Here is a 23190-nt window from a genome sequence, read left to right as displayed (position 1 = left end):
GTAATATATTCGTGTAGTGCAGTATTTACAACCCGCCTAGGTCATCTGGTACTTGGGTCCGTCGCCGCCTTCTGGCACGGTCCAGTCGATGTCCTGCGTGGGGACCTTGATGTCGCAGGTCTTGCAATGGATGCAGTTCTGCGAGTTGATCTGGAAAACGACACCTTCGGGCGACTTTTCGTCGGGCAAGTACTCGTACACGCCGGCCGGGCAAAATCTCTGCTCGATGCCCTGGTATTTCGGGTACGCCTTGGCCGTGTGTTTCGCCATGTCCTGCTCGGGCACGCGCAGATGGCACTGCTCGTTCTCCTGGTGGTACGTGCCCGTGCGCGAGACCGACGTGAGGATGTCGAACGAGATCTCGCCGTCGGGCTTTGGATACTCGATCTTGGCGTGCTTGCCCGCGTCCTCCACGAGCTCGGCGTCCGTGTGCTTGTGCGTCAGCGTGAACGGCTCCCGGCCTCGCGTGATCATCGCAATCAGCCCCGACATGCACATGCCCCCCCACATACCGAGTTTCGAGCTGAAAGAAGGCCGGATGTTGCGCACCTCGTACAGCTCCTCGCGCACCCACGACCGGTCGTACGCGGCCTGGTACTGCTCCAGATCCAGCGCGTCCCACTCGGGCAGCACCTCGCCTTCCTCCACGTCGCCCTGCCGCCGTTTCAGCGCCACAACCGCGTCGTACATGCTTTCTGCCGCCAGCATGCCCGACTTCATTGCCGTGTGCGAGCCTTTGATTTTCGGCACGTTCATGAACCCGGCGCTCGCGCCCACCAGAACGCCGCCGGGGAAGTGCAGCTTCGGCACAGACTGGTAGCCGCCCTCGTTCAGCGCACGCGCGCCGTACGAGATGCACTTACCGCCCTCCAGCACCTTTCTATAGAACGGATGGTGCTTCATCTTCTGGAACTCCTGGTACGGCGAGATCCACGGGTTTTTATAGTCCAGACCCACAACCAGCCCCACGGTCACCAGGCCGTCGCCAAAATGGTACTGGAACCCGCCGCCGTAGGTGTCCTTGTCCAGCGGGTACCCCAGCGTGTGCGCGACGTAGCCCTTCTTGAAGTTCTCCGGCTTCACCTCCCACACCTCCTTGATGCCCAGGCCGTACGTCTGCGGGCTGCAACCGGCGCGCAACCCGAACTTCTTGATGGCCTGTTTCGACAGCGAGCCGTGGCACCCTTCGGCCAGCACCGTCATGCGCGCGTGGAACTCCATGCCGCGCTCAAACGCGTCCGACGGCGTGCCGTTCTTCGACACGCCCATGTCCTTGGTGGCCACGCCTTTCACGTGACCTTTGCTATCGTACACCAGCTCGCTCACGGCTGTGTTGGGATATATCTCGACGCCGACGGCCTCGGCCTGCTCCGCGAGGTACTTGACCACCTCCGACAGCGACGCAATGTAGTTTCTGTTCTTGTTGACCATCTGCGGCGGCTCGGGCAGCGGCACGGCGGGCCCGTTCTTGAACAGCAGCTTCATGTGGTCTTGTGTCACCAAACTCACCAGATCCGGCGGCAGCGGGATCCCTGCGCCGTCTGCGTCGTAGTACTCGCTCTCCGGAAACAGCTCGCGCAACGCCCGGGGTTCCAGGATCGCCCCGGACAAGATGTGCGACCCGACGTCGGGGGCCTTTTCGAGCACCACCACGCGCAGGTCGCCGTCCTGGTCGAGCTGTTTGAGTCTGATGGCCGTGGCCAGTCCTGCCGGGCCGCAGCCGACTATGCACACGTCCACGGTGTCGACGGCCCGTTCTTCGGTGAGCATTTCCTGGAGCTCTGGGTCCATCTCGTCGAGCCTGATTTCGGACGAGCTGCGAACGGGCGCGGACGTGTGGAGACGGCGCAGCGGCGCTCTGATACGCGGACGGGCAAGGACGCCGCCAAGGGTCCGCACAGCGTGTCTTCGGCACAGCGGCCTGACACGCGCAAGCCTGAGGAGCATTGAAATAAATTAGTTTTTTTTTTTTTAATTTTATTTATTTAATTTATTTTTCACTGACTCAGATCTCGTCCAATCAGAGCCTCCGCGGATATAATCTACACCAGTCTGGAATAGCCGACCATATATTTGCTACACGCCCGCCCGCTGCACGGCGATGTTGAGGATCCGCTCCTCCTCGTCCTCGATCTCGTCCAGCATCTCCTTGGCCATCTGCCAGTCGGCGTGGCTCTGGAACCGCACAAACTCACCGTCCTCGTCTCTGTACCGGAACTTGGAGTTGTCGGCGGCGAACGTGCGGTCGCCGTCCGCAGACGACCCGAACGAGTGGTTCAGCTTGTACACGAGCGTGTCGACGAGCTCGGAAAACGCCACGTTCGCGTTCACCGACAGATGCACCGCGGACGTGTTGTAGATCAGCTTGATGTGCACTTTTTGCGGCTGCGACAGCGACAGCGCCGCAAACGCCGGATGGAGCGGCGCCGTGCGGTCGCTGCTCGTCACCGGCGACGACACGGACCGCAGCTTCTTGTCTGCTGCCGGGTGCGGCGCCGTGGTGGCCGTGGAGGAGCTCACGGTGCGCGGCTTCGGGAAGAAGTACGACGAGTGGTCCGACGACGTGGACGACGAGCGCGTCTGCGCGGACACGCGGTTCGAGAGCTCTTCGGAGTGCGACGGCGAGCTCGAGCGCCGCGCAAAGTAGTCGTCCTCGCTGGACAGCCGTCTGATGGCGGTCTCCCACTGCGCGAGCTGCTCCTCGAGCCGGAACCGGATCACGCAGCCGCCGGTGTCGCGGCTGCCGCGCCATCTGAGCGTGAGAAAATGGCCGGTGCTACCAAAGTGTTTGGAGCTATCGGACGGCGTGCACCTGTAGATCTTGTTGATGTAGACGATCCCGCTGAGCGAGAGCGGCGGGTTCTGCACCGCGGGCCCCGAGCTGGCCTTGAGTTTCTGCGCGAGCCGGTTCTTGTGGCCGGCCTCCTTGAAAAAAAACACCATCTTCTCGAAAAGGTAGCAGTGCACCTCTTTTTCGGACGAGTGGCCGTCCGTGAGCAGGTCCTTGACGGTGACCTGGTTCGCGTGCAGCAGCTCGCCCGCGTTCGCGAGCGAGTAGCCCTTCCAGTCGACGACGCGGTCGTGCAGCTCCTTGGTGAGCTGGATGTTCTCCGACTTTCGCTGCGACTCGTTGATCTTGTTGGCGACCTCTTTGGAGCTCAGCAGAGCGAGATGCAGCTCCGAGTAGTTGGGCCACGACGGGTCCGTCAGACGGACGAGCTCCTGCAGCAGCAACGGGTACTTGCACAGCCGCTGCACGGGCTTGATCAGAAAGCTCTGCAGCTCGTAGGGGCTGTTGATGAGCGACGACGAGCGCTGCAGATTCGCCGCCTCGCGGTTCACAAAGTCCACGGCCGTGGTCTGGTACAGCGACCAGGGCTCGTAGATGCGGAACCCCTGTGCGCCCGGGTGCAGGAACACCGACCCGATGCGCTGGTACTTGCCCGGCACCGCCGCGTTGCACTCGAGCCCCACCAGAAACCGGCGCTGGAAGTCCACAATCTCGGGCAAGTTGGGGAACAGCAGGTTGATGTTCTCGCTCGAAATGAGCTCCGCTCTGATCAGCTCTGCGCGGAACTGGTGCAGGATCTCCAGGTCCTGCACGTACTTGCGCTCGGTCTCGACGATCTCGCGCACCACGCGCGACCGCGCGTCGTCCACGTGCACCTGGTCGGGCACGGCCGCGGCGTCGAACTTGGGCTCGAAGTCCAGCACCAGGTTCACCGCCGCAATCACCTGCAGCAGGTGGTTGGTGTCATCCGAAAACACGCTCGTGATGGAGAACAGCTCGTCGTCGCGGATGTTGAGGTGCTGTTTGCACGCACTCAGAAATTTGTACACGCTCATCTTGCACACCTTGATGTCGTCCGACAGCACCAGCTCGATCTTGTTTTCCGGGCTCAGACAGTTGAAGATCAGACACAGCGGCGCACCCTGCTGGAACAGCTTGAGCAGCGGCGTGACCGGGTCGTGGCTCGTTTGCGCGGGGAGAATGCCTGCGCTGAACGTGAACAGTGTGCTGTCCCAGTAGCTGAGCAGCGAGTCCGACGAGCGGGCGTGCGAGCTGGAGCGGCGCTGGTTGCTGCGGCTGCTGAGCGCGTACGCCTGCTGCTCGGCGCAGTCCTCGGCCACCGAGTACGCCAGCTCGAGATAGGGGGCCATTCCCGGCACCTTGGCCAGCCTGTCGAGAAGACGCAGGGCGATGTAGTAGAGCGAGTCCTTGTGGGCGGCGCGCTTGTTCATGATGAGCGACTGCGACGCGATGGGGCCCGACGGCGTGCGCGACGCCGAGGGCATCGACGTTGTGGAGCTCGTGCGGGTGGGAAGAGACATGGTGGAATTCGACGCGACGAATTTATTTGAAAATATTTTACAGAAACGGATCTCAGATTAGCTAAAATAATCTTTTTTTTTCTTTCTTTTCTACGTATCTTTCTTGTCCTTGAGCATACGGTTGGCCGCCCAGATCGTCCGGTCCAGCAGCGTGAACACCGTCAGCACGCCCGAGACCACCGCACACGCCCCCAGCGCAAACGCGCTCCACGTCTTGTTGTACTGCTCGCGGTTGATGATCTTCAGCGGGCTGATCTCAAAGTGGAAAAACACCCCCGGCAGCCCGCCCTGCGCGTGGATCGTGTTCGGGTGGTCCTCGTCGCGGCCGCCCCGGAACGGCCGGTCGTGCTGTGTCGCAGAAAACTGGTTCGTCTCCACCTTGCGTCCGTCCAGAAACTCGTACCGCGTGTTCACCACCTTGAGGAAGTACGAGTACACGTGGTACTTCTGACCGTCTTTGTGGCCCGTCGCGTCCAGCGGGTGCGTTGTCTTGTAGTCGGCGACGCTGTGGTCGTCCAGGCCGAACGAGAAGTGGTTGATCGTGTGGTCAAAGTTGAACTTGCCCGAGTGCTTGTCGTACAACGACAGGTCGTGCACGTGCTTTTCGTTGAAGTTCATCGAGCTGCCCGGCGCAAAGTGCAGGTTGCCCCCGATCCGCGCAATCTCGGCTGTCCCGCGCACCCGGCACCCTTCGTCCAGCCGCGCGTTGATCCGGTCTACGTAGCCCTCCTTTTCGCACTGCTCGATGTCCTTGCCGTCGTAGAACTTCCACGCGTTGCGCGCGTACGCCTGCTTGACCGACTCGCACGAGTTGCAGCAAACTTTCTGGTCCTGCGGCAGCTCGTCGTTGCGCGACTGGTCCGCCGCGCCGTAGCACGAGCCGCAGTACGCCGGGTCCGACGACGTGAGCGCAAACTCCTGGTTCACGCGCATGTTCTCTTGCCCGATCTCGTTGCCCTGCCTGTCGAGACGGATCTTGCTGAACCCAGACGACAGCAGGTCCAATTGCATGTCCCCGGACTGGTCCATGATGTCCAGCGTGAGCAGGTCGCACGGCATGTTCTGGAAGCTGATGTCGAGGTTGATCTCGAGCTTCTTGTTGCGGTCGCGGTCCACCACAAGCTCGGGCCGGGTCACGATGCGCGAGTATTCCGTGTACTCGTTGACCAGCAGCAGCAGCGTCGTGAGAATGCACACGAGTGTCAGGATCCCGCCCGACGTCGTCTTGACGCGCGCGTCGTCGACGGTCTTGGAAAAGGCGTCAAACCGCAAAATGCTTGGTCCGCGGCCCATGACAGAAAGATGAAAAATTAGTTAAAATTTGAAAATATAGATAAAACAGTGAAATTGATTAAAACCTGAAAAATATAGAAAAAATAGAGAAATTATTTAAACTCTGAAAAATATAGAAAAAGTAGTAAAATTAATTACCTCTACCTACCTTCTCATCATGTTGGCCAGGTTCTGGAACATGGCGCCCATGTCGGCCTGCTGTCCGCCCTGCTGCTGCATCTGCTGCATCGCAGCCATCATCTGCGCAAGCATGGCGTTCTGGTCCACGCCCGGCTGCGCCATGTTAGGCATGCCACCCATGTTTGGCATACCCATGTTGGGCATTCCCGCAGGCATCCCGTTGGGCATCCCCATGTTGATAGGAATGTTGCCCGGGTTCGACATCATAGGGTACCCCGTAGGAGGCGAGCTCTGGAAACCGGCTGGCGGACTGGCCCCCACAATCGGCATACCGTCCGACTTTGGTCCGTTCTGAGTGGAGTTTGTAGGCATTTTCTTGGAGATCGACTTCGACGACACGCCGGTGCCCACCTCGATGTCCGGCTCCTCGATAAACAGCCCCGACTGCAGCGGCATGCCGCCCGTTCCTCCCCACTCGGCAGTGACTATCCATTTTTTGTCTGCGTCGGTCAGCCTGCTGATCGGAATCGTGCTCACTCCCGCCTGGTAGTCGCAGCAGTCTCTTGGCCCAAAGCCAACTCCCCATCTGGCACGTAGTCCCGACGGATGGTGGCTCACGGAGAACGCCTGGATGACCGACTCGGCCTCCTGTCTCGAGTACACCTTGACAAACGCGTGTTTTCTCTCGCTGTTCAGGATCACGCTCTGCACCTCTGCATACGGTCTGAGCTGCTGCATCAGCGTCCTCTCGTCCATGGAGTGCGGCACACCGCCAATGAAAATGGTCCGCGAGTAAACCTTGATGTAGCCCTGTGGGATGGACGGGTCGATGAACGGCTTGCGCTCGCGGTAGTGCGGAGTTCCTGGGATATTGCGCTCGTGGTCGCCGGCCGGCTTGGACTCTCTCTTTGGCGAGCGCGACCGCGGCCTTCTTCCGAGCGGGTTCGAGTCTCTTTCTCTATAATTCTGTCTGTTTTGGTTGGCAGAGACCGGCGGCTGTGGCGGAAGGCCGTACTGCTGCTGTTGCTGGTAATTAGGCTGTGCTCCAGAAATCTTGTTCATGCTCTGCAGCAGCTGGAAAATGGCATTTGGGTCGGAGCTGGAAGGCGCCGAGGCGGCCGGCGCGGCGGCCGTCCCGTTGGAGACAGGCTGCGCAGCAGGAGGAGGTGGCGGAGAGACCATTTTGGCCGAACCAGAGCCGGAAGCGGGAGAAGGGGTCTTCTTTGCGAGGTTGGCCAGAGCTTGCAGCACAGAGGTCGGGTCTTTGGACGACGACGACGACGAGGCTGACGCAGCAGGAGGCTCGACAGTTGGTTCGACAGCAAACTTGACCCTTTTCTTAGGAGGAGTGCCTGGAGGAGTGGTGGTACGGAAATACTTATCTTTGATGGATGAAATTATTTTCTTGTCAAAAGTGTCTCCCTTGTCCCAGATTTCTACAAGTTTACCGATCTTCTCCTTGATATCATCGTTGGAAACGGGCACGGCGTCGTCCACCAGGTTCTCGATCAGCGACTGGATCTTGAACACGGCAGAGTTGGCTGTTCCTTCTGGAGAAGACTCAGTGATCTCTGTAGTATCTGACTTGGAGATCTGGTCGATCAGCCCTCTCACAATCGCGTCGACAACGTACAATGCGCCCAATTTGTGTGTGGCAGGCGTGGCTTTACAACACGAATACAGCTTAGACACAAGTTTGGACTCTTCGGACACGTTGTTGAGGAATATTTCTTTTAGTTTCTTGATTCTCGACCCAGACACTCCTGGAGCTTTTAGTCCCGGTAACTCTTTTAATATCGTTTCAAATTCTTCGACAGACATAGGTACAAATACAAATTACTCTTAGGAAGAACAACAGTACAATCCCAAACAGAAAAATTTGCCCCGCTGGAACACGTTTTATCCTCTGCGGCCGTGGGTGGCGCACGACCACTTTAAGAATGGCTCGTGCGATTAATCAGTAAAAATATAATAACTAGTTAGTCTATGTCTAATTTGCACTACGGCCCCAAGCTGCGACAGCTGCTGCTGAAGCTGGAGTCCGACCGCGACCGCGTACCGCCCGCTGGCAGCGAACGGCTATCGAAGCTCGCTTTTCTCGGGCTTCTGGTGGCCAAAAACGCCAAACTACGACGCAGGAGCTCTACAAGCTCGCTTTCCAGCAGCCCCACGCTCTATTCGCCCAATCAGCGCAGCCGATCAAACAGCGGCGCTGTGCCAGGGCCGCTTTTCGCTCTTCAATGTCGCTCAGAACGCTCGTGGCAGGAAAAGTACAACAGTTTCGAAACAGGGTTGCTGGCCAACCTTGAGTCGCTGGTTTCGCTTTTCGACAACTTTACAATGTTCCAGAATGTTTTGAGCAAATCGCGGTTTGCGTCCAAGTTCCGCGGAGTGGAGGCGCTCCTCAAAAACCTGTCCAAGGTGTACTTTATTATCATTTTGATAAACCTCAAAAACCTCATAGTCAAGCTGATCAAGCTCAACAAACTGATCCGAATAGTGGAGCTGGAGGCGGAGATGCTTTCGCGCAACGACAAGAACGTGCTGCTGCCCGAGGCCGCGTCGCAGGAACGCGAAAAGCTCGTTTTTCTGTACACAGAGAAGTTCCGGACGTATGTGGAGCTGGTTGGCTACGCAAACGAGCTGGTTCTGGACCTGACGCTTGTGTATTCGAGAATACGGCTGCCGAAGCTGGTGGGGCGGCTCGTGAGCCTGGTCAGCTGGATCATCGGCGTTTACCGGCTAAGCAAGGACGAGGCCGAGGAGGCCAGAACAGAGGAACAGATCGCGGCGATGCAGAAACAGTACTTATAACAATTTGAATTACAATCATATAAAGTGTGTATAATGCTGATAGGAGTGCCATTAATTATCTGCGGCTCGCTCGCCCCGGTTGGACTTGATCATCCAACTGAAAAAACGACTGGCCCCGGTGGCTCCGCTTCTTTTAGAATCGTAACTAGAAAAATTGATAAAGCTCGTGCTTCGGCTCTTGGAGTGTTTCTTGAGCGGCCCGTTTTTCGAGAGCCGGGCCAGCGCCGGTTTGGGCTTGGGCTCGACCACCTCGATCATCGGGCCGGGCTCGCCAATGACGTCTTCCGTTAAGGTTTGATCGTCGAAAAGCAGGGTCGAGTCGTTGGCGTGCGCGTATTCGTGGAGCCCGAAAACCTCGTCTGTGGTCTTCTCGATAATGGAGGCCTTGTGCGACGAGGACCTCGTGGACAGCAGCGACGATTTGCGCCGGTGGTGGAACTTGGACGACAGAGTGCTGAACAGAGAGTTCGACCGCTTGTGGGCCTCCATCTTGGGCTCTGCCACGGGCTCGTCCAGCTTGGCAGCGCTCGGGTTGGACATGGAGGCGGTGTAGCCGTGGTCTCTGTGGAACGACTTGGGGATCTCGTAGGCGATGGGCTCGAACTGGAACGGGTTTTTCTGGGGTGGGGTCTGGTATCTGAGGTTGCGGATCGGCGAGCGCGACTTGGACACGCCGCGGAAGGCTGAGGATGGAGACGAGGACGACGAAGGCGCCATCAGACACGGCTTACGGCCAAACCTGTCGGAGTCTGCCGTTGCCGCGCTTGAAGGCGTGGACGCGGCCTGGGTATTGATTTTCTGCTGCGAGTTGTAGTAGGACTGGTATCTGACCTTGCCACGCAGGCTGGAGACGCTGGGCGTGTTGGTGTTTGCCAAGTTTTTGTGCAGCGAGTTACTGGAACTCAGCGAGTTGAGCGAGTTGGACGAGCAGTTGTCGTTGAGCAGCACTCCTGCCGGCAGCGGCGTGCCCTTGCCAGAGTGGGCTGACGAGAGCTCCGAGTTCTGGGTGGAGATCTTGGTTAGCAGCTGTTCCGGGTCCTCAAAGTCCTCCTCTGTGATCTCCTCTGCGATGGCGACGTCGTTCTTCTTTGGCGAGCATAGCAGCGAATGCTTGGGTATGTGGAAGCTCTCCAGCTCGGGAGCAGACATGGTTCTGCTGCTCTTCCTGGCGGGCGCGCGAGAGCCCATGAACACGTCATCGAGGTCGATCATTGCGCGCGGCACGCTCGAGCCGCTCTCGAACTTGGTGTCCTCGGTGATGAAATACCGCGTGCGGGCGTCCTCGTGCGTGGACGCCGGCGTCGAGGTGAGCAAAATTTTTTGTCTTCCGGACAGCGTGGAGTCCTCGGCTGCGAGCTGGACAAGCGGGCTTTTCACGGGAGAGCCGCAGGACGAGGCGGCGAGCGAGCACGAGGCAGGTCCGGGGACAGACTTGGACATCATGGGGGGCAACAGTCCAAACTCCTGGACGTCAAAGTCGCCAGAGATAGCTGCGGAACGACGGTGCCGGTGGCCGCGTCTGGGCGGCGGCTGGAGGCCGTTCTGCGGGCCTGTGGGAGATGGGGGTGAGCTCATGGATGGGCCATAAGCGTGGGGAGTGGAAACGAGCGACTGAGGAAAAGACGGAAGAGCAATTTAGTAAATAAAGTTTCCTCTCTCTGGCTATAACCGGGAAAACAAAGAGGGAAAAAAAAAAGAAAATTTACAGGTCGCAGCTGGCTACAATTTTCCTGTACAGAAGATACGATCTAATAACGTCACAGAAAAGCACAATGGCGTGCAGGGGATTTTGGCACAGATCTACGTAGGACGCTTCCTGTATGGGGCAGCCACAGAACATTTTGTCTGAAGCAAGCAATGGGGCGTCCGTGTTTGAGCAGCGCGTGTTTCGAATGGGGCGCGTGCTCGCTTGGGACGGTGCTTAGTGTGGCGCGTGTTTCCGAATCCGTGGACCTTCTGAAACACCGACCGCAATATAAATGCACGGCTCGTAAATTCGGTGCCAATTCTGAAGGGCATAGATTAATATTCTGCACCAGCAGGGCCTCTGGGCCTTGCACCGATACGCCAAAAGGGTAACCCGGGTGAAACGAGCCTTGACCGGCGCAGGCCCCTGGACCAGACAATCGGGACAGGCTGGCGATCGTGTGCCGGAAACGGGAAGCTCTGCTCAAACACCACTACCGCTACGCGTCAGGCGGGGCGCCTATTTCTGAGGCCGATGTTGTTGTTGTGATTACGTAATACACAAGAGAAAAAAGGCCCAATCGGGCAGAGCTAGTGCTCGATGCTCTTGGAGAGCTCGGCCAGCACGTCGAGGCCCCTGCGCTTCTTGTTTTTCGTCGTCCATGCGGGCGACCCGCGGTAGACGCCGCCGGGGCCCACCTGCGCCTCTATCTGCTTGAACTTGGCGGCCAGGGCGGTCTGCAGTTGCTCGCCGTTGAAGTTGTTGACGGGGACGTACGCGGCGGCCTGTGTCTTTGGCGGCGGTCTGGCCGTGCGGGGTGGCGGCTTCGCAGCGATCGCCGCCGCCCACGGCTGTCTGGGCTGCGTCTTCGTCTGGACAGAAGACATGCTCGTGGATTGGCGCGGTTTTTGGAGATGTGAAAATTACAAGTGATTTTCCATTGGCTGGTTGGTGTAGAGATGTAACGACGATGTCATTGAATCTATTTAAGCAGAGAAAGACAAGGACAATCCGAGCTTGTGAGCAGACTCACCAAGCTTGAGAGTATCGAAGGCACCTCCGAGGCCGAGCTTGACGCCTGGTCTGAGGTCCTGCGAGTAGGCCAAGGCCAGCAGACCGGAGTCGGTGATCTTGGCTTTGACGAAAGAGGTCTGGTCGAGGCTGTACTTGGTGGCCACCTCGATGGCAACAGGGTTGGAGCCGGCAGCGGACTTGGAGTCAAAGGTACCCTTCGTTCCGACCTCAAGGACTGGAGACACCTTGTGGTAGTAGCCGGCAGCAAACACGGACAGGTTGTTGGCTGCAGTCAGGGAAACGGCGTAGGATGGGGCCTTGTAGCCGACGGCGGCCGAGTAGCCGGTCAAAGTGGCGGACTTGACGTCGTACGACAGAGAGGCACCGGTGGTGAAGCCGTCCTGGCCAACAGTCAGGTCACCGTTGAAGACTGGGCCCTTGAGCAGGTCGACAAACGCACGGGCGTTGATGGACTGCTGCGCAAAGTACAGGTTCAGCTTGACCGATCTGTTTCCGCCTGGCACGGCGCTGGTGACCAGCTCGGACTTAAGGCCTGGAGAAAGAGCGTCTGCAAGCTCAATTTTGGTGTCCAAGGCATTGGCAGTGTTCCAGCCCTGGGTCAATGTCAGACCAGTGCTCTTGTCGGCATATTTACCCTCCAATGCGGCCGAGGTCTTACCACCAGAAACGTTACCCTTGGTGCTGAAGGTGACACCGTTAGGAGCCACGGTCTTCAGGTCCAGGGCAACAGGAGTGTAGTGGTAGAAGTCCTTGCCGAGGACGTCGTTGGTTGGTTTAGCAATGTCGGAGAATGCTGGAGGAGCCATTTTTAATAAAAGTTGGGAAATTAGCGAAAACAAATAATTATTGGGTTTGCCCTAATTAGTGGTTCCACGGTCTCCCCGCCACGATTCAATTTGGTTGGCCGGCTGGGGGCAGGATTCTCGCACATGCACGCTGGTCACGTGTATCCAACATTTTTTTGTTTTTTGTTTTTCGTACCCCCCACCCCCAGTCCCGAATCCTCCACAGAGCCGGTGCAGGGATGATGTTCTCGCTCTGTTTTACTTTTTCCGAGGTGTTCTGTTCACGTGATCCAGGTCATGCTCTCGGTAAAAACGCATTAAGACTCCTCGCACCAGCGATTGTTACACTTGCGTAATCTCGTTTCTTTTTCACCAGATATATGCGGCACGACTCTCGAGGAAACGACGAGTAAAGGGTCCCTAGTCCTCCCAGGGGAGCACCAAGCGCTGGTGGCAGTGCTGTTGCAGCCCTGTGTTTATACCCGTGTGTGTCGGAGCTCTTCATCCATTCCCAGTTTCCGAGCTCTGCCATGCACACCCGTTTTATCAGTCCCTCTTGTGCGGCTATTGTTGTCCCAGCGGCCAAAAATTTTTAGTGTTTCCAAATTTCTCTCATTTCTCGATGCTTCAACTACTTCCTCGAGCGGTTTGGGAAGACGCCAATCTGTACGACGGTGCCACTGTGATCACCCTCATTACGGGCACCTGTCTCGTGCTTGTCATGTGCTTCGGTCTGGCCTACCTGTACTCTGGGCTTGCCAGGAGAAAATCGGCTTTGCACATGATATTTATCACCTTCGCAGCCATTTGCATTGCCCAATTCCAGTGGTATTTCTGGGGATACTCGCTAGCGTTCTCTGCGTCTGCCAGCAACAAATTCATTGGCAACTTGCACAACTTCGGATACCAGAACCTCGGCGTTTTGACCACCCTCGGAGACGACGAGAAAGGGTACCCAGAGATGGCCTTTGCCAACTTCCAGGGCATGTTTTCCACCATCACTATCTGCATTCTGCTGGGGTCCGTCTGCGAGCGCGGCCGCGTGCTTCCGGCCATGGTTTTCTCGTTTTTCTGGCTCACTCTCGTTTACTGTCCCGTGGCGTACTGGGTCTGGGGTCCTGACGGCTGGGCTTTGGACTGGGGGGTGCTGGACTACGCCGGTGGCGGTCCTGTCGAGATACTGTCCGGATTCGGCGGTTTTGTGGTCTCCTACTTCCTCGGCGAGAGAAGGCAGCATTTGATGGTCAATTACAGACCGCACAACGTGTCGCTGATCACCATCGGCACGGCGATGCTGTGGTTCGGATGGCTGGGCTTCAACGGGCTCACGTGCATCAAGCCTTCGTACAAGTCGATATACGCCATCATGAACTCCAACTTGTGCGCTGCGTTTGGAGGAATTACCTGGTGTCTGCTGGATTTCCGGATCAACCACCACTTCTCGACGGTGGGGCTGTGTTCTGGTATCATATCCGGTCTCGTGGCTGCAACACCGTCGTCGGGCTGCATCCCACTGTGGGCGTCGGTGGTTTTGGGGGTGGTCACCGGAGTGGTGTGCAACTACTCGACCAAGCTCAAGGTGTGGCTTAAAGTGGACGACAGTCTCGATGTGATGGCCGAGCACGGTGTTGCGGGCGTGCTGGGGCTGATTGTCGGTAACGCCTTCTTCGCGTCGTCGGAGGTGATTGGATACGACGGATACACCGACCATCCGGGCGGCTGGTACAACCAGAACTGGAAGCAGATGTACAAGCAGCTGGCTTACGTGGGGGCCGTGGCTGGGTACTGCGTGGCGGTGACGGCGATTATCTGCTTTGTGCTCAACCGCGTTCCTGGGCTCAAGATGCGCGCGAGCGAGGAGGGCGAGCAGAACGGAATGGACGAGGACCAGATCGGCGAGTTTGCTTACGACTACGTCGAGGTCAGACGCAACTTCTTCGACCTCAACCTCAGCAAGCTGACCCCGGTCAACGGCGAGCTCGTGCGCGAGATGGCCCAGGAGTCGCTCTCCGACCAGCCCGCAGAGAAGAAGAAAGAGGATAGCAGCAGTTCGTAGACTTAGCAATGGATGTTTTCTCTAGTCGCACCGCACAAACTCGGGCTTGCGCTCCGGGTCGATCTTGATGATGGGCTTGAACGTCTCGATGAACTCGAGGTCGCCCTCGCCCTTTTCGCGCGCAAACTTGGCGTACTCGTCAAAAGTGCCGCTCAGACTCCACCCTTGCAGAAATTTCCGGATCAACCCCACAAGGACCCCCACCCTATGTTTCCCCTTGTTCGAGTGGATCAGAATCGGGTAGTTCTCCCTGTTGGCCACGAGGTTCAGCACCGTGTTCAAGGCCACCTCGTCGTTGAACATGTGCGACGTCCCGAACGTCGACGGCGGCTTCACCTTGAAAAACCGGAAACTGATCGTCCTGTCCCCCGCGTGGCCAGCTATCCACTTGTAGTAGTCGTAGTTGTCCGTCTTGTCCCCAATGTAAACAATCGTCTTCAGATTCAAAGTGTCCAGGAACTCAAAGTTGGAGGGCTGCGGATGGCCCGACCGGTACAAATCCGACTCGACCGTGGCAAAGTTGATCGGCGGCACGTACCGGGGCCGGTCGTCCTTGATCTTGAGCGCTGTGTAAGCGTGGCGACGGGTCATCTGCTGGAGGTCGTCGATTTTGGCGCGCCCCATGTTTCCGGCAAGCTCGTCGTCCGCAAACTCGCCGACGAGCTCCGACTGCGTGCGCTGCAGGTTCTTACGCACGTCGTACTGGCGCAGCTGGTCCAATATCTGGTCTCCTTGTGACAGCATGGTTAAGTTGGTGCAAAGATGTATGTTTTTTTTTTCTTTGGAATCATCTTCCCTCCTTTTGCCCCATCACTCGGTGTAAAGATGGAACTTCGAAGTTTTGTTTGTATTTTTAAGCCCTCTTTCCCATACCGACACAAAGTTGCAAATCGCAGGCCAATCAAGCAGATTGAGAGCCTGTTTATACGTTTCTTAGCTTACTAGTTCAAGCCAGCCTGATATTGAGCAGTCGTGTATCGTCGTGGTGTCTTTCGCTTGAGATTAATATTCCGCTTTAATGGCTACAAACACAACCTGGCTTGCAATCACAGCGCTACTGCTCTGGCCCGCGCTATGCTCGGCCCTCAGGATCGAGAAACCGTCTTGGAGACTGCCCTGGGGCAGAGACTACTACAAAGACGGAGACAAGGTGGAGCTCCTCGTCAACACAGTGGAGTCGGAAAACACGCAGCTGCCATACGCCTACTACAAGCTCCCGTTTGTGTGTCCGCCAACGCAGAATGCGCGGCCAGTGCATCTGTCCTTGGGCGAGGTGCTGAACGGAGACCGGATCTGGCAATCCGACTACCACCTCACCTTCGGCCAGGACGAGCCGTGTGCGCGATTGTGCGACCGGGTGATCACACAGAACGCGATCAAGCGCGCAGACGAGCTGATCAAAAACGAGTACATGGTGGAGTGGCGGATCGACGGTCTGCCGGGCGCCACCACCTTCATCAAGCCCAAGACAGGCAAACAGAACGCTGAAAAATACTACGTGGCCGGGTTCCCGCTAGGGTTTGTGCAGAACGGCGTCAGCTACCTCCACAACCACGTGATGATCGTGGTGAGATGGCACAAGGAGAACGGCAACCCGGACAAGAAGACCATAGTTGGGTTCGAGGTGTATCCTAAATCGGTCTCTGACTACCATTGCCCGGGAGCGTCCCGGGACTACGCCAACTTCGCCATCGTCCCGGGAGCCAAAGACAGGCTCGTCGTGCCGTTCACGTACTCGGTATACTGGAGAGAAGAGGTGGATGTCACCTACGAAAACAGATGGAAAATGTACAGAACGCCGGGCGGAGCGGCCAACGACAGCAAGATGCACTGGTTTGCACTGGTCAACTCGCTACTGGTGGTATCTCTGCTCTCGCTGGCGGTGTCTGTTGTATTCTTCAGAACACTGAACAGCGACTTCAAGACCAGAAGAGACACATTCACAGAGAAACTTGACTCGCTAGTCGGATCGTTGCCTGAGACCAGAGACGGACCCAAGTCGGGCTGGAGAGCTTTGGCTAGCGAGGTCTTTGTGCAACCAAGCATGCCTGTGATTCTCAGTATCCTTGGGGGCTCAGGCGTGCAGCTGTCTCTGACCATGTTTGGAGTTTGCATCTTGTGCACTGCCGGAATATCTGGCCCCAACAACACCATCCTGACAAGTGCCCTAGCCACGTTCGTGATTGCAGGCTTTTTCTCTGGTTTTGCAGGCGTCCAAATCTACAAGACCTTCACACACAAGCAGGTTGCCTCCTGGAGAACGGTCTCCTTCCTCTCGGGCAGTTTGTTCACAGCATTAGTCCTCATCATTCTCTTCATTTTGAATTTCATCATTTGGGCCAAGGACTCCTCGTTGGCTCTGCCCTTTGGCACTATTATGGCATTAATATTCATCTATGTTCTTTTGCAGATACCTATTTCTCTGTTCGGAGGCTTCGTCTCCAACAGACTTGACCTGCTTCGCCTGCTTATCAAAAACAAGCCAAGGGTGGCTGAGAGATACACAGAGGCCAAGAGGGCCATACCGAAACAGCCTTTCTATAACAAACTCAAGTTCTCGCTCCCACTGTTTGGCCTGTTCCCCTTTGGAATCATTTTCGTTGAGCTGGTGTTCCTGTTCAAGTCGCTATGGGTGGAAAAACTGTCTTTCTACTACATGTACGGTTTCCTGTCGTTCACGGCGTTCCTGCTGTACGTGGTGGTGATAGAGATCAGCATAATTTCCACCTACCTGCGCCTGAACTCTGGCGACTACTACAACTGGCAATGGAAGGCGTTTGTGACGAGCGCCGGCTCGATCTTCATCTACCTCATGGGCTACTCTGTCTACTACCTTATCTTCCGGATGAAGGTCGTGGACATTGTGTCGCCAATCATCTACCTGGTGTACGCAACGATCATGGACCTGATTCTCGGCGTTTCTTGTGGCGCGATCGGGCTGCTCGCCTCGACCTTCTTCGTGTACAAGATTTATTCGTGAATGTTTTATTTTATAGACACTGATTCAGACTCTTGCTTAGCTAAGCGTACAGATCTTTCAATTTTTTTCTGCGATCCAATTTCGTGTAACGCGTCTGCTATGCCCATTCTTGAGAACTCGTCTTCGCCGCCGGCCTCGTCGCCGCTGCCGTCGTCCCAGGTGAACGCCGATGCGTCCCCGCCAGGCGACGAAGTCTCGCGGAAGAACTACAAGCCCTCGTCCGCAGACATGGCGTACTACTACGAGCACTTTCTGCCCTTCAAGTCCATCTATCTGTGGCTGAACCACTCGCAGGCCGCGCAGACCGACTTCACGATGCGCGAGTTTGCGTTTGAGTACAAATCGGGCGCGTACCAGCGGTACAACTCGTTCCATTCGGCCTCCGAGTTCAAGCAGTCTGTGGTCAAGGCCCAGCCGACGCGGTTTGAGGTCGGAGCCGTGTACCCTGTGGAGCCGCGGATGCGTAAGAGCGTGTCAAAGGCCCTAATGAAGCCGGTCGCCAAGGAACTAGTGCTGGATATCGATTTGACCGACTACGACGACGTGCGGACCTGCTGCTCGGGCACAGACATCTGTCCCAGGTGCTGGCGGTTTATCACTCTGGCAGTGAAGATTGTGCACCGTGCGCTGCAGGACGACTTTGGGTTTGAGCACCTGATCTGGGTTTTTTCGGGAAGAAGAGGTGTCCACTGCTGGGTGAGCGACTACCGGGCGCGGATTCTGGACGAGACGAGACGGCGAGCCATAGTGGAGTATCTGGACGTTTTGAGCGTCAAGTCGAAGAAGACTTTGAATTTGAAGAAGCCGTACCATCCGCATGTGGAGCGGGCGTTTGAAGTTTTGCGCGACGAGTTCGTGGAGGTGATTTTAAGGGAGCAGGACCCGTGGAGCCTGCCGGACAGAGCAGAGGCTCTGGCGCGGACGGTGCCGGACTACAAGCTGTCGAGCGCGCTGATGAGACACTGGAAGGACGTGCCGGGCCGGACGAGCGCGGAGAAGTGGCTCGACGTGGACGCGTTCTACCAGCAGCTCAAGGTGCGGTCGTTTGATTTACAGGACTGGAAAAAGGAGACCATCTTCGCCACGATGTATCCGCGGCTGGACGTGGAGGTGTCGCGGCAGATGAACCATCTGCTGAAATCGCCGTTCTGCGTCCATCCAGGCACGGGAAACGTGTGTGTGCCGTTCGACCCGTCCGAGAAGGAGTTCGATCCGTTTGCAGACACGCCGAACTTGGGCGTGCTGGTGGGCAGCGGCGAGACAGAGTGGCAGAAGACGGGGCTGCGCCACAGCGTGGAGCTGTTCAACAGGTTTGTGAACCGTCTGGTGAGCGAGGAGGTGCGGCACAAGCGGGGCCGGGCCGAGGAGAAGGAGAATCTGGAGTTTTAAAATAAAATATAATATTTGTATTTTTCGCTATATCCTGCCGTTAAAAAAAAAGTTCACAATCCGGCGGTGTTTCTCCAAACGGCAGGTGATAGTGGCCGGCTCGACATATAAAGCGCGGGACCCGCACGTCGGTTTGCACCGCACAAACACGAAATGAGCGATCTGGAGTACAAGTTTGTGAGCGCGCGCCAAGTGACCGTTATCAAGGCGCCTTTCAGCGGCGGCCAAGGAAAGGGCGGTGTCGAGGACGGCCCGGAGAAGTTAGAAGAGTTTGGTCTGCTCAGGGACATTGCTGAGCTCGGCTGGACCGCCACCGTGGACGACCCGTTAGCCAGGTTCGACCTCGCCACGCTCAAGGCCGACCCTAGCGACGTTTACGGCAACTGCAAGAGACCCAAGATGGTGAGCGACTGTTGCCGGCTGATTTTCGACGCGGCCACCGCGGCGCACAAAAACAAGACGCTGCCGGTGACCGTGGGCGGCGACCACTCGATCGGCATGGCCACGATCTTGGCGTTTGCGAACGCGCACCCGGACGGCGGCATCTTATGGATCGACGCCCACGCAGACATCAACACCCCGTCCACGACCCCGTCGGGCAACTTGCACGGGTGTCCCGTGGCGTTCGCGATGGGGCTGGAGGAAGACTCGTGGCCGCCGCACTTTGACTGGATCAAGCAGGTCAAGCACAAGGTCAGACCGGGCCAGATCGCATACATCGGGCTGCGCGACGTGGACCCGGGCGAGAAAAAGCTGCTCAAAGAGCTCGGAATCGCCGCCTACTCCATGTACCACGTCGACAAGTACGGCATCAACAAGGTGGTGGAGATGGCGCTGCAGAGAGTCAACCCGTCGGGCAACAAGCCTGTGCACGTGAGCTACGACGTCGACGCGATCGACCCGCTGTACGTGGCCGCCACAGGCACCCCCGTGCGCGGTGGACTCTCGCTGAGAGAGGGGCTGTTCCTCGTGGAGGAGATCGCCGCCACAGGCAACCTTGCCGGGCTCGACATCGTCGAGGTCAACCCTGCGCTTGCCTCCACCGAAACTCACATCGTCGACACCGTCAACGCGGGGCTGTCCATTGCGCGATGCGCGCTCGGCGAGACCATCCTATAGAAAGAAATATTAAATATTATTATTAGCCACATTATCTCTATTCTGTATCTACGGCTGTGCAAAGCCTAAAAATTTCAGCTATTTTTCACCATGTCCACAGACACGAGCCACCCGCCGCGGTACGCCGGGTTCATCGCGGGCGTGTTCTCGGGCGTCATGAAGAACGCGGTCGGCCACCCGTTCGACTCCGTCAAAGTGCGTCTCCAGACCTCCGAGGGCCGCTTCAAAGGCCCCATCGACTGCACGCTGAAAACTCTGCGCTACGAAGGAGTTAGGGGACTCTACAAGGGCTTCACGCCGCCGCTCGTGGGCTGGGTGCTCATGGACTCCGTCATGCTCGGCTCGCTCACCCTGTACCGCCGGCTCGTCAAGGACAACCTGTACCCAACAGAGAAAAAACTGCCCCTTGCAGGCTGCTGTCTGGCCGGCCTCGGATCTGGACTCACCGTGTCCTTTGTGGCTGCGCCGATAGAACAGCTGAAGGCGCGGCTGCAGGTCCAATACGACGCGAAAACCAGGCAGTTCACCGGGCCGATCGACTGTCTGGTCAAACTGGTCAGACACGACGGCCTCCGCACGCTGTACAAGGGCCTCGTGCCGACCATGATTTTCCGCACCAACTTCATTGTCTGGTGGGGGTCGTACGAGCTGATCACAACGTGGCTCACGCAGAACACCGGGCTGAGCACGGCGGCGGTCAACTTCTGGGCCGGCGGCCTGAGCGCGACGTGCTTCTGGATCACGGCGTACCCGGCCGACGTGGTGAAAAACGTGATCATGATTGACGAGGTGAAAAACCCAAGATACAGGCGGTATTTCGACGCGGTGAAACACGTGTACGCCGAGCGCGGCCTGCGCGGGTTCACGCGCGGGTTCGCGCCCAGCATCCTGCGCAGCTTCCCGGCCAACGCTGCGGCGCTTGCCGCGTTCGAGTTCGTCATGCGGCTATTTTAGACTTCAGACAGTTACGTAAGCACACGGTAGCCGCCGTGGCATCTGGCGCTCTGACGCTCCGTATCTCTCTCTCTTCTCCCTCTCCTCCTTCTTACCATGAAACCCGCCGTCGTTCTCTCCGTCCTCGGCGCGCTGGCAGGCTGCTGCTCCGGCAGGCTCGTCCACGCTGCCGACGACTCCAACGACACAGAGCACACAGAGATCCAGCCGAAATGCTTCAAGCAGAACTACCACATCAACGCGGCCGGCGACATGAGAGACCTCCACGACTGCCAGATCATCTCCGGCAACATCATCATCAAGGGCTACGACTCCGACAGTCTGGACCTCGGCTCCATCTCGCACATCAAGGGCTCCTTGAGCGTGGCCAACGCGAGCAGTCTGCTGAGAATCGAGGGTGTCGAGCTCGCCACGATCGACGGCACGTTTTCCCTCGACACGTTGACCTCGCTGACTTCCATTTCGCTGCCCAAGCTGGAAAGCATCGACACGATCCAGTGGAAGGTGCTTCCTATTCTGAGCGCCGTCAACCTCGACAAGGGCATCAAGAAAATCAACTCTGTCGTGATGAGCGACACCTCGCTCACGGGCTTCTCCGGCTTCAACGTCGAGTCGCTCAAGACGCTCAATATCAACAACAACCGGTTCCTGGAGCGCATCGACTCCTCTGTCAAGGAGATCACCGACACTCTGCTGATTGCTGCCAACGCCAGAAACCTGCAGGTGTCGCTCTCGGACCTCACCTGGGCCAACACCATCACCATCAAGGACACCAGTAGCCTGAACCTGGAGAACCTGCAGGTGGTGGAGAACTCTGCGCAGTTCATCAACAACAGGTTCGGCGAGCTCAAGCTGCCAAAGCTGAAGTCCACGGGCATGACGCTCAGCGTGATCAACAACAAGCAGGTGCGCACCGTCGAGTTCCCGTCGCTGGCCGAGGTCGGCGGCGGGCTGATGATCATCGACAACGACCAGATCACCAGGATCGACTTTTTCCCTGTCCTGCGCGCGATCGGCGGTGCGATCGAGTTCCAGGGCAACATCGACGCGAGCGGCTTCAAACAGCTCAAGGTGGTCAAGGGCAGCGCCATCATCAAGTCGACGTCGACGCAGTTCGATTGCAACAAGTGGATGAAAGAGGAGGTCAGCGGCGTGGTGCGCGGCGGGAAGATCGAGTGCGGCTCCGGCGCGTCGCGGTCCACCGAGGTGCTGCTTGTGGACGAGTCTGGCGACATCACGACGGGCACCCCTGGCGTCAACAGCGGCGTTTCCGACGGCGACCACGCGAGAAAGACGCTGGCCCGGAGCGGGTCCTCGGCCTCCGCGTCGTCGGGCGTCGGCTTTGCGGCCGTGCTGCTCGGCTTTGGCGTCTCGTGGCTTGCTATGCAGCTCTAAATACGTTTCATTTGATTGTAAAGCAGAATTTCCCCGGACGGCGTGGCTGCGCGAAAAATCGCACTCGTGGAATTTTGTAATCTTTTTTTTTTCCTCTTTATGACTGATAAGGGCCTGAAAAACGAGGACGGCGCCGCCGAGTGCGCGGTCGACACCTCGCCGCGCTCCGACGCGAGCCCCGACAGCCCTGGCGTGTTCCGCCGGCCCAAATCCCAGAGTTTCGGCTCGTTTGCGATCGCTGCCAAGACCACCGTCAACGACTCGCTGTTGAGCGAGATCGACGCCGAGATCGCGCGACCGAGCAAGAAGAAACGCCGCATCTTCAGCTGCGAGAGCTGTCGCAAGCTCAAGACGAAGTGCGACTACGACGCCGGCCAGGGCAGCTGCAAGCGGTGTCTGCGACTGCGGCTGGACTGCTCGCTCGTCGAAAACAGCTCCCGTCCCATTCGGCACGAATCGGAGCCCGCACCCTCGGAGCCCGCTGACTCGCGCCTGCGCCGCGTCGAGCAGGCCGTCGAGTCGTTCGACAGCAAGCTCACGTCGCTGCTGGACCTGGTAAAGCAGTCTCTGGGCTCCGGCAACCAGCTGGACTTTTCTGTGGCCCACGAGAACGAGCTGCTGGCCAACCACGACGCGCTCGCGCCGCTGAACGTCATCAAGCAGATCGACTCCAAGCTGTTCAACAGGGCCAGCCGCCGCGACCCGTTCAAGCGCATCTGCGACGAGTTTCTGCGGTTCTACTTCGACAACGAGCGGCTGTGTCTCGAGCTCTCGCGCAGCTTTCTGGAGATCTCGCATTTCTGGATCATCCCAGGCGGCATCACGTCCATTGACCGCAAGTACGTGCTCGAACACCCGTTTATCACGTGCGTGTTTGTCATCTTGGCCATGTGTTTTGACGAAAACTATAAATACGTCCAGGAGCAGCAGCAGCTGTACATGCTGGCCACCAAGCTGCTGGGCGTCGCTCTCGTCACTGAGCCGCTCAGCGATCACGATATAGAGGCCATACTGTACATTTCGCTGTACAACATCGCGCGCAAGCCCAAGCAGTCCGAATTCGACAGCTGGCTGCTGTCGAGCATCGGACTCAAACATCTCATAATTTCCATCGACTTCAAAAATATCAGTCGCCGCGTCGGCATGGGCATCTTCAACGAGGTCGACCTGTTCCATCTGCGCATCTTCAACTCCATGTGCTCGTGCCATTTCCAGAATTCGATCGGCTACG

General features: G+C 57.7%; 15 protein-coding genes across 15 annotated transcripts; 5 read left to right on the top strand and 10 right to left on the bottom strand.

The window, feature by feature from the left end:
- Positions 1–36: 36 nt before the first annotated feature.
- Positions 37–1947, bottom strand: KL928_000572 (uncharacterized protein; the record flags this gene model as incomplete). The annotated part of the gene is made up of 1 exon (XM_043206282.1): positions 37–1947. One exon carries the CDS (start codon positions 1945–1947, stop codon positions 37–39), a length of 1911 nt encoding a protein of 636 aa, XP_043062467.1.
- A 129-nt stretch (positions 1948–2076) lies between these two features.
- KL928_000571 (uncharacterized protein) lies at positions 2077–4296 on the bottom strand (the record flags this gene model as incomplete). Its single annotated transcript, XM_043206281.1, has 1 exon — positions 2077–4296. One exon carries the CDS (start codon positions 4294–4296, stop codon positions 2077–2079), a length of 2220 nt encoding a protein of 739 aa, XP_043062466.1.
- Positions 4297–4422: 126 nt separating this feature from the next.
- Positions 4423–5625, bottom strand: KL928_000570 (uncharacterized protein; the record flags this gene model as incomplete). The annotated part of the gene is made up of 1 exon (XM_043206280.1): positions 4423–5625. One exon carries the CDS (start codon positions 5623–5625, stop codon positions 4423–4425), a length of 1203 nt encoding a protein of 400 aa, XP_043062465.1.
- Positions 5626–5769: 144 nt separating this feature from the next.
- KL928_000569 (uncharacterized protein) lies at positions 5770–7566 on the bottom strand (the record flags this gene model as incomplete). Its single annotated transcript, XM_043206278.1, has 1 exon — positions 5770–7566. The coding sequence occupies one exon, from the start codon at positions 7564–7566 to the stop codon at positions 5770–5772; it is 1797 nt and encodes a 598-aa protein (XP_043062464.1).
- Positions 7567–7731: 165 nt separating this feature from the next.
- KL928_000568 (uncharacterized protein) lies at positions 7732–8559 on the top strand (the record flags this gene model as incomplete). Its single annotated transcript, XM_043206277.1, has 1 exon — positions 7732–8559. One exon carries the CDS (start codon positions 7732–7734, stop codon positions 8557–8559), a length of 828 nt encoding a protein of 275 aa, XP_043062463.1.
- A 51-nt stretch (positions 8560–8610) lies between these two features.
- KL928_000567 (uncharacterized protein) lies at positions 8611–10134 on the bottom strand (the record flags this gene model as incomplete). The annotated part of the gene is made up of 1 exon (XM_043206276.1): positions 8611–10134. The coding sequence occupies one exon, from the start codon at positions 10132–10134 to the stop codon at positions 8611–8613; it is 1524 nt and encodes a 507-aa protein (XP_043062462.1).
- Positions 10135–10316: 182 nt separating this feature from the next.
- Positions 10317–11133, bottom strand: KL928_000566 (uncharacterized protein; the record flags this gene model as incomplete). Its single annotated transcript, XM_043206275.1, has 2 exons — positions 10317–10739; positions 10873–11133. 2 exons carry the CDS (start codon positions 11131–11133, stop codon positions 10317–10319), a joined length of 684 nt encoding a protein of 227 aa, XP_043062461.1.
- A 99-nt stretch (positions 11134–11232) lies between these two features.
- KL928_000565 (uncharacterized protein) lies at positions 11233–12087 on the bottom strand (the record flags this gene model as incomplete). The annotated part of the gene is made up of 1 exon (XM_043206274.1): positions 11233–12087. The coding sequence occupies one exon, from the start codon at positions 12085–12087 to the stop codon at positions 11233–11235; it is 855 nt and encodes a 284-aa protein (XP_043062460.1).
- A 601-nt stretch (positions 12088–12688) lies between these two features.
- On the top strand, positions 12689–14122 carry KL928_000564 (uncharacterized protein; the record flags this gene model as incomplete). The annotated part of the gene is made up of 1 exon (XM_043206273.1): positions 12689–14122. The coding sequence occupies one exon, from the start codon at positions 12689–12691 to the stop codon at positions 14120–14122; it is 1434 nt and encodes a 477-aa protein (XP_043062459.1).
- A 21-nt stretch (positions 14123–14143) lies between these two features.
- On the bottom strand, positions 14144–14866 carry KL928_000563 (uncharacterized protein; the record flags this gene model as incomplete). Its single annotated transcript, XM_043206272.1, has 1 exon — positions 14144–14866. One exon carries the CDS (start codon positions 14864–14866, stop codon positions 14144–14146), a length of 723 nt encoding a protein of 240 aa, XP_043062458.1.
- Positions 14867–15140: 274 nt separating this feature from the next.
- On the top strand, positions 15141–17102 carry KL928_000562 (uncharacterized protein; the record flags this gene model as incomplete). The annotated part of the gene is made up of 1 exon (XM_043206271.1): positions 15141–17102. The coding sequence occupies one exon, from the start codon at positions 15141–15143 to the stop codon at positions 17100–17102; it is 1962 nt and encodes a 653-aa protein (XP_043062457.1).
- Positions 17103–17201: 99 nt separating this feature from the next.
- Positions 17202–18491, top strand: KL928_000561 (uncharacterized protein; the record flags this gene model as incomplete). Its single annotated transcript, XM_043206270.1, has 1 exon — positions 17202–18491. One exon carries the CDS (start codon positions 17202–17204, stop codon positions 18489–18491), a length of 1290 nt encoding a protein of 429 aa, XP_043062456.1.
- Positions 18492–18644: 153 nt separating this feature from the next.
- On the top strand, positions 18645–19610 carry KL928_000560 (uncharacterized protein; the record flags this gene model as incomplete). The annotated part of the gene is made up of 1 exon (XM_043206269.1): positions 18645–19610. One exon carries the CDS (start codon positions 18645–18647, stop codon positions 19608–19610), a length of 966 nt encoding a protein of 321 aa, XP_043062455.1.
- Positions 19611–19688: 78 nt separating this feature from the next.
- Positions 19689–20551, bottom strand: KL928_000559 (uncharacterized protein; the record flags this gene model as incomplete). The annotated part of the gene is made up of 2 exons (XM_043206267.1): positions 19689–20273; positions 20339–20551. 2 exons carry the CDS (start codon positions 20549–20551, stop codon positions 19689–19691), a joined length of 798 nt encoding a protein of 265 aa, XP_043062454.1.
- A 16-nt stretch (positions 20552–20567) lies between these two features.
- On the bottom strand, positions 20568–23168 carry KL928_000558 (uncharacterized protein; the record flags this gene model as incomplete). Its single annotated transcript, XM_043206266.1, has 1 exon — positions 20568–23168. The coding sequence occupies one exon, from the start codon at positions 23166–23168 to the stop codon at positions 20568–20570; it is 2601 nt and encodes an 866-aa protein (XP_043062453.1).
- Between the last annotated feature and the right edge of the window lie 22 nt (positions 23169–23190).

Source organism: Ogataea angusta (genome assembly GCF_019207475.1).
Source record: "Ogataea angusta isolate 61-244 chromosome Unknown 61-244_NODE_1_length_1302399_cov_90.877568, whole genome shotgun sequence".
Taxonomy (NCBI): Eukaryota; Fungi; Ascomycota; class Pichiomycetes; order Pichiales; family Pichiaceae; genus Ogataea; species Ogataea angusta.
Note: the sequence above shows the minus strand (reverse complement) of the source record. Positions and strands in the feature narration are given on the sequence as shown.